The following is a 16,663-nucleotide window of genomic DNA, read 5'->3' as shown; positions in this document are numbered from 1 at the left end:
ACAGATTTCCACAAACACAATTTGACATAAATACACGTGTGCTGGATGTCTCAATGAGCAACTGCTTGCTAACATGTTCTCCTCATCAACTTTCACTTATACTTTTAAAGCAGCTACATTCACTGTTTGACTCTATTAAGCAGGTACACAGACAGACATACTTTCTGATCAATAGAGCTCAAATTAGAAATTAGTCTAGTCCAAAATAGTCGATTTAGGATTTTTTTTAAATAGGGACATATATGGGCCAATTACATATCCAACAATCCCTGATTCAGTACGATGGACATTTAAGTCATTCCTCATTTCCCTTTAGCTCTATAGCTTTAAACAAAGACACACAGCATTGAATATGGCTTGAAATTTGTTTCTTCTTACATTGTGTTCCTCAAAAAAGCTTTATAACAAATTATCATATTTATTGTTCGTATTGCTTTCTTTTAAGACCACTGACAGGACAAGGGCTCATAAGGGGGTCGATCAGATTTTATTTTGGGCGAGTGCCCCCCATCACGCCACCCTTGATCTGCCCCTGGCTGTAAAACACGTATATTTACAGAAAATGTTAAAATAAATTGTGGCAGTGACAAAGATTATTGATACAAAGCCTGACAGCATTTGTTTAAAAAAAGCATTGAAACATGGGTGCATAGCCTGCTTGTATCAAACTGCACCAACATGCCACAGTGTCTCTTCCCATTGAGTCCTTGACTGTCAGGGGCACTTCCTGTCTGTGGGGGAGTCGGTCATCAGAGCAGAGGGCCGTCAGAGCGGTTTCACCTGTGCTCACCTCTACATGAACCACTCAGTAAAACAACAGCTCAGGGGTTCGGAGCGCACACAAATCATCAGGCCTTGCTCCAGCTAGCCGCTTAGCATTCATCTGCACAACTGAAAACTCCAACTGAGTTGCCTCCATGTCTGAGTTTTCTTATTACTGCTTTTGCTTATAGTGTAGGTATGTGTGTTAAATGGAGGGGAGTCTAAGTCTTAGGCTTTGTGAAAACGGAGGTGGAAGCTCTGTTGTGGTCTCAGGTCTATTTGGAGGACGTGCGACCCCCGAGGGAGCAGGTAAACAAATATATCCACACTTAAGTGTTTTATCTTTAGGAAAATCATGAATTCCACACAACACTAACGCATGTCTGGGCAGATGGCGTTACATACTCTCAGCTTTTTTATGTTGTTCAAATGGTGAGAGCCGATGGTGCAGACAAGTACACTCGATACAGTATGTTGTGGTGCAGATATTTACCTTGAAGTCATCTGGAAGGAGCAATTTGCTGGTCCTGAGGAAACTGAGAATGTAGCGGAATATCTCGCCGTCCCGATCTATGAAGTAGTGCTGCTTCAAGCTGTCCAACACGATGGGCTCGGTGCCATTGAACAGACGACTGATTCTGAAAATTGAAATTGACACACACAAGCACGCACGCATGCAGGCAGCCGCACACACACACACACACACAGACACAGAGGAATGAGCCAGCTCTCTTCAAATGCATGAAACAATTACCCTCCATTTATTTTTCAATTTTATTAGCACTAAGCTTGAAATGCATTAGCATCCCAGGTTGAAACAAGGGGCTTAAGGCACAGTTCCTCCATTCCAGACTTGTTTGAAGTGTCCCTTCTGCAGGAAGATTACAACAACACACACGCTTGCTGCTTGTACTTACAGAAATTAATGGCATGAATGTAGCATTACAGCTCTATTATTCCATCTGTCAGAGAGTTGGAAATGAAAGAAAGGTGTGGAGTGGTGGAGGGCCACATACTAATACAAGACGGACGTCTGGAAAAAAATATTTCACTTTCGCAGTTTTGATTTTGTTATGACTATTTGAAGAACTTGGACAGAAGGCTGAGCAACTGTGCCACGGTGTCTGTGTTCAATACAGAGTTTCAGTTTGTGGATAGATATCTAGGATAGGAAGATACATTCAAAACATCTGCATTGTCTATTCAGAATGATATTTAACTTTTAGAGATTTTATGTAATATGGAGTAATCCTTAATCCTAATCTCAGATACACATTTTAAGGACTTTAATGTTAAATAAATGTACTTGTTGGTCTGCAAAAGTGTTCTGTGGTCAGGATATTCATAATGTTCTCTTTGGTTTCCCCAAATTATACATATAGATTTGCCTGAACTATATTTGCAAAACACCTGAACAGAGACTCAAATAAAGGCTAAAAGACTTAAAGAGAAATTTGAAAACTTTTTAAATTAAGATAAATAAAAATGCCATCAGTAGCATTTTCCTACTAAGAAATAGATTCATGAACTATAACAGGAATAAGATGTTAGCGTTAAGGCTTTCACTATGGACAAGACTTTGGTGTAATGATAAGACACTTGTTGCTGCCTATAGCATTCCATGGTTAACTCCTTCGACTGACAGATTAAGGGCTTAGTTGACGTAGGCTAGAGGGGCTCATCAAGGCTAAGAGTGGAAATTGTTGTTATCTTTAAACTTTCATCACCACGTTGGCGCCTTGCCTCCAGATACCCTTGGACAGATAGTCATTTCCCCCTGTCCCTCCTTTGCTGTTCTAATAATCTCATCATGGCACCTCCACTCTATCTGTTTGTTCTTTTCCAAATCATAAATATCCTCTTCAGTCATAAAAAACTGTGTTTTTTAAGCATGCTTTAAAATATTGAGGAAAGAGTTAGTACAAGTGCTTTTATTTTGTAAAAGCACTGCTGGTGCAAATGGAATAATTTTAAACAAAGCTCACAGCTCCCTCAGCGGAGAAACCTAGAATGCCTGCGCAGTGCAAATAAGCCACACTAGTGATTTACACAAGAAATCTGTTGCACGTACAACCTGCTTAACGGTTTCACTGCACATTTCCATCGTCTTTCTCCGAAACAGCTCTTGGCAGGGCGCTGCGTTGCTGTTATTATCATCATTTTGATGTAATCAGCTCTTTAATCACAGTAACAGCTTCGAGGTCGGCTGACAAAGTTGTCTGACAAAGAAAATTGTAAAACCTATTTGCAAACACGTAGACCGACACACAGACACACACACATACATACTCCCAGCACTGCCTCAGCACTGGCATTGTCAAACTCTATTACAAGACAGTGGAAGGGGGCCGCAGTGGGAATGTCAATGAACAAACAGCAGGACTGGATTCACTCACACACTCATTTTACTGGATTTACAATCACTAGTGTGAGTATGTGTTTAATGGTTGGATCAGGTATCTCCTGACCCCGATGTGTCGGCACAGCACACTGAAGCTATCACATCAAATCCACCCTGTTTCTTTCTCTTTGACTTGACTGGGTGAGGGAGCAAAGCAAAGATGCTTCTCCCTCCCTCCCCCTCTCTCCCCTTGCTCCTGCCATCCTTTCTCTCTTTCACTCTCTCTTTCTTTCTCTCTGTCTCCATCCCTCTGCCTTACTCGCTTTCTCTCTGGAAATCGATGCAAAATGCTTTATAAAAAACCAATACTCATCTCCCTGTTTTGCCCGAGGTGTTCCTTTCTCATATGGTCTTGCAATTCTTCCAGCTAGAATTTCACCATACCCCTCCAGGCTAACTCTGTTTTTCATCTCCACTTTTTTAAAAAGCAATTAAAATGCTGCCTGTTTTTCTTTTTCTTTCCCTCTCCTCCACTCCCTTCACTCACTCCCTCCCTCTCTCTCTCTCTCTCTCTGTTGGGCCCCCCCCCCCCTACACACACTCTGTTAAATCCCTGAATTGGAGGGGAGGTTGTCCTCTCCAGGTAGGGAGAGAGAAAAGGGTGGCAATAGAGAAATTAAGACGGGATACACAAACAGACAAGGACACCGATAGACAGAAAGGGGGGAAAGAAAAATAGAAAGAAGTAAAGAGGGAAAATGAAAGAGGCGGACAGAGAAACAAACAGAATACAAGAGGAAGAAAGAGAGATGGAAAGAGTGTGAGGAAAAAAAAGTCATGACTGAACTAAAGAGAGAACGAGTCAGGGAGAGGGAGGTAGGAGGTGGGAGGAGGTTATCAAGGACAGAAACAGCTCAGATCTCTCACTCCAGAGGTGCCGAGTGAGGGCCGGCATGTGGGGCAGTAGGTGTACAGCTGTTGAGAGCTGCCAGAGACGTGTCTGCAGGAGGGGGGGCGACCCAGTGCAGGTATCACTGATCCTGATAGAGCTGATCATGGATGTGTAACACTATTGGACGGTAATGGATGCAAGACACCCTGCAGCTTCCTGCACAGTAAAACAAACACTAAGAGATGCTGATGAGTTTGTCCTCTCTGGTACTAAAGGCCGTCTACACTGACTTTTGAGGAGTTTAAATCCAGATTACTACTGTCCCTGGCACTGGTTCACTGGGTCAAACTGTAAAATACTCATTTAATACAAATGACAGAGTGAATTAAGGGTTGTGCTTGTGTAACAATGTTCACAAAAACATGCATCTGAATGTGTGTGTTTGTAATGTGTAATAACGTTTTGCATTTGTAGAAATATTTGGTGCATGAACAAGGTCTGGGCATACAGATATAATTTGTACATGTGTAAAAAAGGTTTTGTAGCTATAGAAATATTTTGTGTATCTACATTAGAATTTGTCATTAGAATTTGTTCAGAAAGATTTTTAGCACGAACAGGAATGTCCTATATGTGATTGTCAATGTATTTACTAGCTAAAAGCAAAATGCCAGAACTGACCAGCCAATCAGTACGTTGCCCAATGTCCATCCAACAGATGATGTCAAATAGGGAAGAAGTCCCCCTCTACCCTGCCTCTGATTGGCTAATCCTTTTCAGGTTTCTGCTAAATGCTAGTATTAGCTTGGCTTTGGTGCTAACTGATGTTATGTGAACTTGGCCAGAAGGAGAGCGACTCCTCACGGTGTTGTTCGTGGTTGTTGCAGCTTCTAGAGGCAAATTAATCTGAAAGCAAAACTCGTCCCAAAGCTTAAATAATCAGTTCATCAATGTGTTGATAATAATCTGTTGTTGAAATTACATCAGCAATATGCAAAGTTAGATTTTATCAATATTATGACTGTTCATTAGATTATGTCCAAACTTGTACCGCTTGAACTCAATCATCATCAGGTGGTTCATCAAATTGAATCTACAGATGTTCGTAACGTGCAACAAGGAAGTAGATCTTAATATTTATTTAACATGTATTTCCATAACATGCCTTAATAGGCTGTTACCAGTTGCAAAGCCAGTCTTATCCAACAGCTTAGTTTTATTTTAGATGGCCATATGTTATTCGCTATACAGCCTGTGTAAAATCCTTTTTTTAAAAAGCCACTTGGGGGCATGCTCAGATAGGAGCCTGAGAGGTTTAACAATGACGTGATAAAATAAAAGGAAAAATCTGTTTTGTGAAACTTACACATAGTGGAGAATGAAACCAGTAAAGGAGGATGAAGCCATGTAGAGATTCATAATGTCTGGACACAGAGGACTGGTCTTTAAAGAGAAAAATGTCCAGTGGTCCTTTCAAAATAGTTTCACTGTCTCTGGAACATTTGCCCTAATTTCCTCAGCTTCTGTTCAAGTGACTGCTGCGACTGTCCTCTGTGAGAGCTCCGCAGAGTGTAGCATCAATGTTTCATGACCCTTGTCCCTTAATATGGCCGGCACAAAGGAAGATGAATAACCACACATTAGTTACTAGACTAACTTTCTCTTGGCACGCTGCATTATTTAGGGGCCAATCTATTAAAAGTAATCATCAACTTTAAACCCTTTAACCCTGCTCTTTTATTTCGGCGCAGAGTTCATATCATGCCCACTGCTCGACTGGACATGGCTGAACGCGGCATACACGGCTGTGCCAGTGTAATTGTTTTGCTTTCTGCTGTCGGCCATTATCCTAATTCACACAAAAGGGCCCCTCCTTCCACTGGCTCCAGTGGAAAGTGGAGCCCCGAGGCCAAATGTACACTGAGGAGACTGGGAGAGAGGGAAACAGTGAGTGTATGCATGTAAGAGACAGAGAGAGAGAGAGAGAGAGAGAGAGAGAGAGAGAGAGAGTATGTGTGTGTGTGTGTGTGTGTGTGTGTGTGTGTGTGTGTGTGTGTGTGTGTGTGTGTGTGTGTGTGTGATCCAGAGTGAGAAAGACACAGAAAGAGAGAGAATGGGGGGGCAAAGGAGCATGTGTGAAAGAGAGACAGAGAGAGTGAGAGAGAGAGAGGGAGGGAGAGCGAGCTCCATCCAACACTCACACTGGTATCCGGTCTTTACTCTCACTGTACTAACAGTGTTTGGGTGCTCTGACATGACTCTGCCCCATTTACACGGTGCCCTGCGCATGTCCTCCTATGAATCACTTCTCTAAAGTGTAAAGCTGCATCAGAGCATAAAAAATGAGGACGTAAAACACCAATACAAAAATATCTAAATGAATATTAAAAGCTAATGTTCAAATCCAAATAATATAAGCACATTTGATAGAAAAACAAAATGTAGATGAATAACTTTTGCCCTCTGGCCGCTGTAATCACACAATATGACACTGAAACTAAACATCTTAATAACAAACACAATCATAGAGCCTTGTCTGGGACGAGCTTTATTTTTCTCATGACATGTTAGAGTTAGGAATAAAAGGAGAGTTGTCAGGGATTTCCTGTCAACGGACTCTGTGAATATCAAGACTTTATTACCAAGGGATTATGGGGATTGTTTCCTGTAACCAATTTGGCAGATTTTCTAACAACCCGGTGTGTGTTTACCTTGGCCCACATGGGACTCTGTCAGCTGACGCACAATCGAAGACTGTATCATGTAATGAATGACACACTGTATTATGGGGGGGGGGGGGGGGGGGGGCAGGGGGCTGTAGTTTCAAAAGGAAAAAAATCATACAGCAGAAGAGAAGAGATTTTTTCTGTAGTGTTTGCTTTCAGAGCTTCCTGGTGTCACCTTGTTTGTGGATGGAGCTAAATACGTGAATAAAGTGGGAGAGAGGATTACTAACAGCTCTTACGCAATCTGAATACTTATGACTAAATCTATCAGTTGAAGTGCATCAAAAATAAAAGCCTTGTTTGTTTTATGTATGAGGGAATCTAACTCTCACATGCCTGAGAGCAAACAAGCCCTTTCTGTTACTGTTCACACAAATATTCAACAAATACAGAGTAACTCTTTTAGTTGGTTAAGTTTTAAAGTGTGACCGCAATGTCAACCCTAGTTCTGGGCTATTTGGAAAAATTACAACAACGATTATGTTGTCCGATAAAATAGGAATATAAAGAGCTTAAAAGTTATACACATTTTGTTATCGTACATGTATTTCTTATATCTTAGAAAAAAATCCTCTGTCTGAACACTAATAGGGACTAGAAGCAGATGATGGTAAATGCTGGTTCAAAGACAGCCAAGAAAATCAATACGTTATAAGACAAAGAGCCAGATATTAATCAGATCTGAAGTCGACCAACGTCAGCTTTGATGAGGGATCCCGACATGTGGGTCTACGACAAGGATCCTTATATCACCCTAATCCACAGACTGTTTGTGTGTGTGTGTGTGTGTGTGTGTGTGTGTGTGTGTGTGTGTGTGTGTGTGTGTGTGTGTGTATATATGCTTTTGAAATCAACAATAAAACGTGTGAAAGTAGTTGGCAGCTTGGCAGCAGCTGAGTTGTCGGGCACAACTACCGTGTGAGAGGAGATAATAATTAAAAAGCCTTGGAGGTATTTATTAGACAATTAAAAATAATTACTGACTAAAACAAACCAAAACAATCAAATGCATTTTAAAGCTAAAAGAAGATAAAAAAAATAATGAAGGCATGAGAAATGAACAGATATTAAAATAGTTTTTGAGAAATAAGTTGTATTAATGCCAGTCAGCTAAATGACTTGTTAACAGCAAAAATCCAATTAGTCTTAATTGAGACTGTCAAATGATATAATAATTGATTCCAAGTTTGAAATGCAATATTATGTAATTAAATAGAAATAAAAGATGAAAAGCTATTTCTCTATTATTAGAATAAATATGTATTATACGGTTGAGTAAGACACTTCGAATCTCTATATTTATGTCAATAAAAACCAAAGAAACAAGATACAAGTCATCTCCTTCCCTCCGATAAACAGAGATAAATGGTAGTTATAAATAAACTAACTCCGGCTTTGAGGTTATAAGCAGGGACGGGACTTACCTGGAGTCTGGGTACTTGGTGAGGGTCGCCAGGCTGCTGGTGTACATGTGTCCCCCGACATCGATGTGCACCGGGGCGTTCGCCTTGGTCAGCTGAGCCGGCAGAGGGATGCCCTGAGCGGCCAGAGGAGAGACCGGGGACCGGGTCAGAGACAGCCGTGACATGCTTCTTCCCTCCTGAAAGCAAGTGTAGAGAAAAGCCATGGGAATAAAGGTGCAGACTGGAAAAAAATCGACCAGAGTGATCCTACACAGGGGAGCAGATAATATCCCCTCTGAATGGTATCAGATCACTTCCATGACTGTCTGGTCGCATTTAGTCTGGAAATTATTGCCACCGCTCTAATTAAGTATGTTTGCATCTTTTTCATGCAGCACCGGAGGCGAGGATAGGAGGATGCCTTATTAGAAAAAACAGGCTGGGAGAGAGATAGAGCGAGATAGACAGAGGGAGAGAAAGAGAGAGAGAGATGGAGGGGGTGCTAGGTGTCAGCCTCCAGGGGAATAAAACAAACTGCTGCTGCAATATTCTAATTAAAGGTCGCCTTATGTGTTAGACGTGATGCGCCCAGACACACCAAGCACCAATCTGAGAGCGAGGGAGGAAAACACGGCGGGGAGAGGAGGGAGGGAGAGAGGGAGTAACTTTTTGCTTTTAACACACACATACACTCAACACACGAAAGATCGAGGTGATCGCCTGTCATGTACCAACACACACTTGTGACTTGTGCTGTCACGCTGCTGTGGCACATGCAGGGAGAACTTCATAAACCCACGCGTGCGTCAAAGCGCATCATCCACAGTCACAGGCCAAACACACTCCACATGTGAGGCTCAGTGCGAGGAGATATGTTTGGAATAAAATAAGTGAATAACTGTGGAGGCTCTGGGAGAGGTGAGTGGAGTTTACCGGGAGCGCGCCGGTGCACGCAGAGGTCAGTGAGGAGCTGGGTTTGATCATCTGATAAAATGTTATAGAAAATATTTTTAATTCGCTTCGATACGCCGCCATTTGACTCCTCTGCTGCTGCTGGACGAGCCGAGGATCCGTTTATCTCCAACTTACTCGCGCATGATGTATTTGCCAACAGCTGCAGGTGAACCACCCAACCTCAGTGTGGCCACTTCATAATGGGACTGAGTGTAAATAAAGTCAGAGTGGTTATGGTTATATTTAGGGACCTGGGGACGGAGAACAAATTCATGTTGTTATGAAACTTTATCAGTTGTTATTCTTCTATATTTTCCTGATGATAAAAGGTCACAGTCTGCCCACTTTACGCATCATTACGCACCAGTTACCCTGCAGCCTTTGGTTGAAACGCAGACCTTTCCTGGTGCACTCATATGACAAGAGTTCAAATGATACATTGAGCTTCTGACTTGGTTTAAACAGATGCTAATAACAGACTCATAAAGCATCAGCAGCAATGTGTTGTTGAACTCTTTCACTGTCACGACCCTGAAACTCGAGGCCGTGTGGCAGCTCATCCCTGCGGCCCTGGGAGAGAAGCGCCACCGGGCACGTAGTGATAGAGACTGGAGCTTTGTCTTTCTTTTTCCAGGGTGGTATCCGCATCACAGCAGTATCATGTTCCCTTAATACGATTATATGAGGACGGGATTACATTTCAAATCCCAGGAAAAGAAAAGAAAGGGGAAAGAAAAGGACAGAAAAAAAACTTGGAAAGACTTGAGAAGTTTGGGGTCCATACCAAGCTCTCCCCCTCTCTCTCTATCTCTCTCTCTCCCAAACCAATCAATTCATTAATCAATTACACCATGATACAAATGGACGCAATGTAAAAAATAGATCAAAAAATCTTAGAACAATAATATAAGTTATAATGATTTTATAACTCTCAATCCTTTCGTCTTTTTTAACCCTCACTATCTTCACACAAACACACACACACACACACACACACACACAAACACACACACACACACACACACACACACACACACACACACACACCGTCTATGATAAATTCCTCTACAAAATCCCAGCAGCTGTAGAGGCATCAACTTTCACCTCAGAGCTGCTGCTGCTGCTGCTGCTTCGCTCCACTGACCCTGTTCACACACCGATGACATGCACCTCACATCATTCTGAATTAAAATTACCACAAAAATCCAAAAGCGTTTAAATGAGAAACATTGCCATTCAACACCGAGCTCCACGGGAACACCACAAGCCCGCGCCTCTGCCTTTAATTCTGCCCAAAAGCACAATATGGCGCCTTATTCCTGCTTTACAATTAAAACGGGGGATAATCTCGACACGTGTAATTCACATTACCCGTTTGATAAAAACCCACACGTGTTGACTAAGAGGAAATCCCTTCCTCACAATCCTGCTCAAAGTAAACCTTACAACGCTGTGCGTAAAAACCACGTAAATCTGTCTGTAATGTTGAAATGTCTCACCGTACCGTTTCAAACATTGTAGGCAGTCCAGGAGAAATCCGTGCCGGCGCTCAGTCCCAGCTCCTGTCCGCTGTAACCCCTGAAATTTCTAATATTTTCTCCAAATGCCTCCCCGTCGACACGACTACACCAGCATCCAGCTCCGGCACGAATCTATTCTGCCGCACGAAAAAGCCAAGTGTTTGGAGCCGGAGTCTGTATCGTGCTCTAAACTGCTTCAAGAAGAACAAGGAACACTATAGGTCGTGTCCTGGATGGACTGCTCCGAGTCCCTGTGGCTTTAAAGGCTCTATTGCCAGGCTGCCTCGACCTGTCCTCACCAAGCTTCTTTGTACCAAAGCGCACAGGAAGCGTCCTTACCTTGTACATTAGATGAGACGGTCTCCTTCCCCTTCTCAGCTCTTATTTGGATACGCGTAAAAAATGTGCGCTCCTGGTTGGAATCCTGCTCCGCGTTTCGGCTTCTTGTCTGTCTGTTTTTGCCCTAAATGAAGCTGCCCCTGTGGTTTGTTATGAGAAGAAGAAGAAAGCTCAATAATCCGTCTCTAAATAACAGAGCAGAGCTAAAAAAGAAAGATCTCGCTCCGGGCTGCCCGAGCGCCTCTGGGCCAGGGATTAGGCTACAATTAGCTCAACTCCACTCTCTCGCCCAGGCAATTTTCTCAAGGAAGAGAACGTGATACCCTCTATTGTGGCTGCACAGATATAATAAACTTCTCTTATTTTTAAAGTAGACGCTTTCCCCTCTAACGGTGTGAAGTTGTGATTTCTGAGGGCGCAGAGGAAAAGACCTAACAGGCAACTGTCAGTCTCTCAGTGGATTTGGAGCAGCAAAAAGCAGATTTTTCATTGTCACTTGGTCTGATGTAATAGCTCCGCAGGCAGTTCCAGCTAGCAGGCACACATTTCCATCTCCAGCAGCTCCTGCAGCATGAATGTAAAGTTTAAAGCCAGGCGGGCTGCCATGGTCCTTCACTCAGGCAATATGGAATAAAGGCGCAGGAACTTGTTGATAAAGTCTCTGTAGAAAAAAAGAGAATATGTTGAAAATGAAGAGATATCCTTGAACCAATATGTTTCATGCGGTGATTTTTTTCTCGCTCCCCCCGTGTCCCTGCTCTCCTCTCTTTCTCTCCCTCTCTTCTCTCCCTCTTGCCTTAATGTCTGGAGTTGTAACGCCAAATTTCCTGCAGGCCATTAAAATCAAATGACGTCTATGGACATGCATGCATGCTGCTGCAGAAAGCGCCCTCACAGCCTGCCTGCAGCCAAATGCGCCATTTCAATTATAGCGCAGGGCTTAGATGGAGATATCTGCTCAGAACACCCCCCCCACCCCCCAACACACACACACACACACACACGCACGCACGCACGCGCGCGCGCACACACACGCACACACTCACTTCCACTCACTCTCCAATGGAAGCAGGCAGCCTCCAGACTTTTGGAAAAATAAGATTGAGGCAGATTTTTATTTCTTTTTGTCATATTTCGACAGAAAAGACTCAATCCAAGTGATGAGGCGCTGAAGTGAGTGTTGCGCCACTTTTGCGCAGAGAGGAGAGGGGGAAACAGGAGAGTCAAGCAGGTGCTTACACCAAGGAGACGATTATTTATTTATTTGCATGTTTGTTTATTTGAGGGTAAATATCTGTGAATAATTGATGCAACACTGAGCCCAGTAATTACTCTGTACCAGCATCCTGAGAGGGGCGCAGTGCTCGTTTCTTGATATTTGGCGCCAACCAGTGTAGGAACTTATTATTGGTCCACAGGAAATACATGGATATATAAGGAACTATTTAGGAAACTTGACTATTGTTTACCCTCCATCCATCCATGCATCCATCCAAACAAACACCCATCCATCCATCCATTCATCCATACTTAAAGTATCTTCAGCTCTTATTTTACTTAAGTGAGTATAAAATGAAACTAATTTCAAAATGAAATACTACATGTATATGCTGGTGATATGACAGCAGACTGGTATGAGTGTGAGAAAGGAGTCATGGTAATTAGACAGACCCCAGCACGCCTCAGAGCGCTCCATCTTCCCCCTCTGGCACAGATTTGTTGTTTCCAGAGGTACAAACTGCAGGGGAAACTGGGCTTTTTTTCTCATTAAAGGAAACAAGCCTGGAGTTAGTTCAATTACATGAAGTATGCAGGGATGTTGTAAATTTAAAGATTTAAATAGCTTACAAAGTGGCCCCGGGCCCCATCAGTTAATTTCCTTAATTTATGGATTTTAGCGGAGTGTCTATGTGGAAGGGAAGAAGTAGGTCATCTTGAGGATTTGCATGCAGCTTTGATATTTCACAACACATCCAAAACATCTGCACCCCTGACCAGCAGGTGAAAGGACCGACACATGTTTCTAATTCTGTAACCATCTTAAAAAAAGACACAACACTGAAAACAGATTCCTTCAGGCGATGAAAAAATGCAGATCTGATTGTAATATTTGACCCAAGTAATGAGATTATTGATGTCTGGTCTCCCTGATGCACACGCAGACAGAGATAACAGCTCCGTGCTCATTCTCATTACATGATTGCTCCACACAATTATCCACCACAACTTCAAATGTTTACCTTTCTGAAACTGTGCAGGTCAAATAAAATTAGATTTTTGTTTAATTCTGAGTTAAGGTGTTTACGCTTTAGTAACAATGTAAAAGCCTCCTTCAGACAGCACATGGTAATGAGGCGTATGAATTCATGTATGACCCTATAAGAATAATAACTTTGCCTGTAGGTTCAAAGGCAGGGGCTATTAGTGGTTTTGCCTAAAGTGGCACAGAGGACGACAATATTGTGTCTTTCTCTTTCACATCTTTGTCCTTTCACCAGTGGATTTCTGACATGCACTATATGAATTACACTTTAACTACAGCACAACATTCTACTAACTGTCTCTGAGGATAATAAATATGATATGTTCTACTGGAAATAGAAAATAATTCCTTCTGCACATTTACTTTGACATGTAACAAGGAAATCTTTGGTATAAACACACATTATAATATTATGTTGCCTCATTCATTCACTATCCATTTAATACTTCATAGAGTTCACAGTGATTTGATAAACTATATGTGTGTGTGTATATATGTATGTATATTTTATAGATTGTATTCTAAACCATAAGTAAGATTGAAACTTTTTATAGTTTGATTTATGTTTTTGATTTTACCCTTGATTTTCTCTGTTTTGAGTTAAAGGTGCAACTTTAATACATTTATTATAACATTATATAATTATTATTATTATTATAATACCACCATCTACTGGTGTTGCTATCATAAGTAACATTACATCACATGTCACAATTATTTTTCATTATTTTCATTATAACAACCAGTCTGATTGAGCTGAAATGTGATGGTTACACAGCTTTTCCTGGTCTCTCTCCTCTTTCTCTGACTCTATCTCTCCCTTGTCACCTCTTTTCCACCCACCTCTCCTCTCTCCTCCCTTTCTCTCCCTCACCCTAACCCCAGGTATTATTTTAAGGGTCGGGGGTCCCAGACTGAAGAGTCAGTATGTCCTGCTCTCTCTATCTATATGTAAACATAATCTAGTTGGACCATAGGGAGTTTGAACATATAGTACCATCTGCTGGTTAGCAGCAGCACTGTGCATAAACCTTCACACTGAAGCATCACTGTACATAGAGGTAGCCCATATTCATTCACATTCACACAATAATTATGTTCGAAAAGATTTTGAAATTATATTCAAAGGTTTCAAAACCATCCATTGCCAGAATGTCAGAGGCCAAGATGACACGTTTTATACTAATCTTATAATCAATTATTATTTGCTTTTTAAAAAATCATCTCCACATGTTCTTTTTAACTCTTCCATTCAAGGAGTTCCCATTAAATCCTGGGGGCATCTGTCCAATGGATTCTTCCACGTGACCCAGGTCACCTGCGCACTGTACTCATGCACTGAGGAGAAAACAGCAGCTACAATACAGTCACATCCAGCCTCCTAAATGTGAGCTTTGGCAAGAATCCCTTTCAAGCATTTCACATCAGATCAGCACCCCTTCTTCCCCCTCCGGCGTGTGGAGAAAGTTTGAGAGGAACATTCAGAACTTGCTTTTAGTAATCTGCATGCCTTGTGGAGCCCGGCTGCTGTCAATCGCTGTGCTCTTCCAGCCATTTGACATTCTGCTTGATGTTGGTATGTGTCTGAGGTGCAGCAGCGACACTTATTGTTCATTATTTCAGAGAAAGAGAGAGAGGGGGGGAGCGTGAGAGAGAGAGAGAGAGAGAGGGTAAGAGGGTGTCAGTTTATTAATAGAATGTGTGGGGTTGTGTTGCACACAAACACCTAACAAGCACAGCGAAGAATTCCCTCAAGTGCTTAATGCCAGCAATTAAGTTTGTGGAAAAGCTGAGCACAAAGCCAGTGTGTACTTTCTGTGTACTTCTGAGTGTCAGTTAGGAGTTAGGAGTCAAATCCTCTTTAACAGGTAAAACTGCAATGACCACGATGCTGTCATCTGTTTCATGTACTCAGGTAATGAAAACTGGATTGTTTCATACATTCAGAATGTAGAGTGTTGACCTTTAACCTTTAAAAAGAGGAGTAGATCTGATGTGCAGTTTTGGAAAGTAACATTTTACTTCAGTACAATTTGAGGCATCTACAAAATTCAGATGGAAAAGTATTTTTTTTATTCAACTGCAAAGACGTTATGTTTTCATCTCTGTTTGTTTTGAATGACTTGGTGGAAGAATGTGGTTGAGGTCAGAAAGGAACCCATAACATTTTGGTGTGGATATGGTTCAGGGGACTATTCCAGGAAGCTTTTTTTCATTTTCTTTGACATTGGGAGGTATTTTTCTTGATTTCTCAGAGAATAATTCATTAATCTTCATGAAAAAAAAATCTCTCATGTTTAGGGGACTGATATTTATGAGTGTGTACAGTCTGGTACGGATCCAAATTAAAATCCAGATGGTGAATTAAATGTGGTTTCATAAGAGGACTGGCGGAGGTATGTGCTCTACTAGTTTAACATCTGTGTTTCCCAGGAACTTTACAAAATATTTTGAAGACATAACAAGCTAACAAAATATGCTTGTTATGGATTAAATTGTCAAAGTTCAAGTTCACAGAATCCATAAAAACCATATCATTGCATCACTCTAGTTCTCCAAAACATCAACATCTGTGGAAGTCTATGAGATTTAAACATAAGAATCTGTTTTGCTGCCATCATGTGGTCTGAGGCTCTAATCACAGAATATGTACAAGTTGTTAGTGCTCGATACCTGTGATGACGGCCTCCGGGAGTCCGAGGCCTTTCTCAGTGTTTTCGGAGGATGAAAATCAGCAGTGTAAGCCAATCTGTTCTCTGTTTTTTGTTGTTGTTACAGGAGTTATGAGGTGAAAAGGTAAAGAATTAATTCACAAAATGGCAAGAAAATTGACTCTTTATTGTCAGTGGAGGGGAGGGGACACCATTGCTTTGTTCGGTGTCCTTTGTCCTATCCATCACCAGACCTTTTTTCTCTCAGTGCAATACATTCTTAAATTCTTAAAAAAAAAAGTCCTCTGAAATGTGTTATTTGGCTTCCAGCTCAAACCAGTCTCACACACATCCAGCATTGTGCCGTGAATGTGTGAACAGAGGAAAAATGATCTTTTGCTTTTTGTTGCAGCTTCTATTTGGTTTGCAGTAACAACGTGAACAGTGTGATGTCTCCAATCACATCTGGTATGCATCACATACCATTCCCCCCCACTCAACGTGCCTCGGGGGGAAGTCCCTGGCACTGCGGAGCACCCACAGTCCTCATTAGAGTGCATGTGTCACGATGGCATCAACCCACAGCCTTGACTTATGCTTTATATTTACAATCATCCATCACAGCACTGTCAACACAACAGTCAGAGAACACGGATCTCATCTTGAACGGTTAGAGCTCGCATCCTCCGGGGCCTGTTTCTGTCTGTGGCCATGTTGTTGAGACTAGTTATGGCCTGAGACTGAAACTGGAGTCCCTGTCCTTTTGTTGTGCACTGAGCTCCCTAACAGCAGAGAGGAGGGACAGGGTTTGA

The 16,663-nt window shown here is 41.9% G+C and overlaps 1 protein-coding gene across 2 annotated transcripts in view; it reads right to left on the bottom strand.

Moving 5' to 3' along the window:
- LOC109625180 (BTB/POZ domain-containing protein kctd15) overlaps positions 1–11,863 on the bottom strand; it is a 29,289-nt gene extending 17,426 nt beyond the window's left edge. Inside the window, exons 1-3 of one of the 2 annotated variants that reach the window (XM_020080311.2) lie at positions 10,938–11,863; positions 8,146–8,321; positions 1,256–1,400 (exon numbers count right to left, since the gene is read on the bottom strand). In XM_020080311.2, the coding sequence (XP_019935870.1) occupies positions 1,256–1,400; positions 8,146–8,321; positions 10,938–10,946 (330 nt within the window). In that variant the 5' untranslated portion in view covers positions 10,947–11,863. Of the gene's footprint in view, positions 1–1,255; positions 1,401–8,145; positions 8,322–10,582; positions 10,918–10,937 lie in introns of those variants that run through there. The other variant, XM_020080310.2, reaches the window with a different exon arrangement.
- Positions 11,864–16,663: the final 4,800 nt, after the last annotated feature.

The sequence above is a fragment of the Paralichthys olivaceus genome, chromosome 1, assembly GCF_024713975.1.
Source record: "Paralichthys olivaceus isolate ysfri-2021 chromosome 1, ASM2471397v2, whole genome shotgun sequence".
NCBI classification, from domain to species: Eukaryota; Metazoa; Chordata; class Actinopteri; order Pleuronectiformes; family Paralichthyidae; genus Paralichthys; species Paralichthys olivaceus.
The sequence above is the reverse complement of the archived record's forward strand: the minus strand, read 5'-3'. Positions and strand labels throughout refer to the sequence as shown.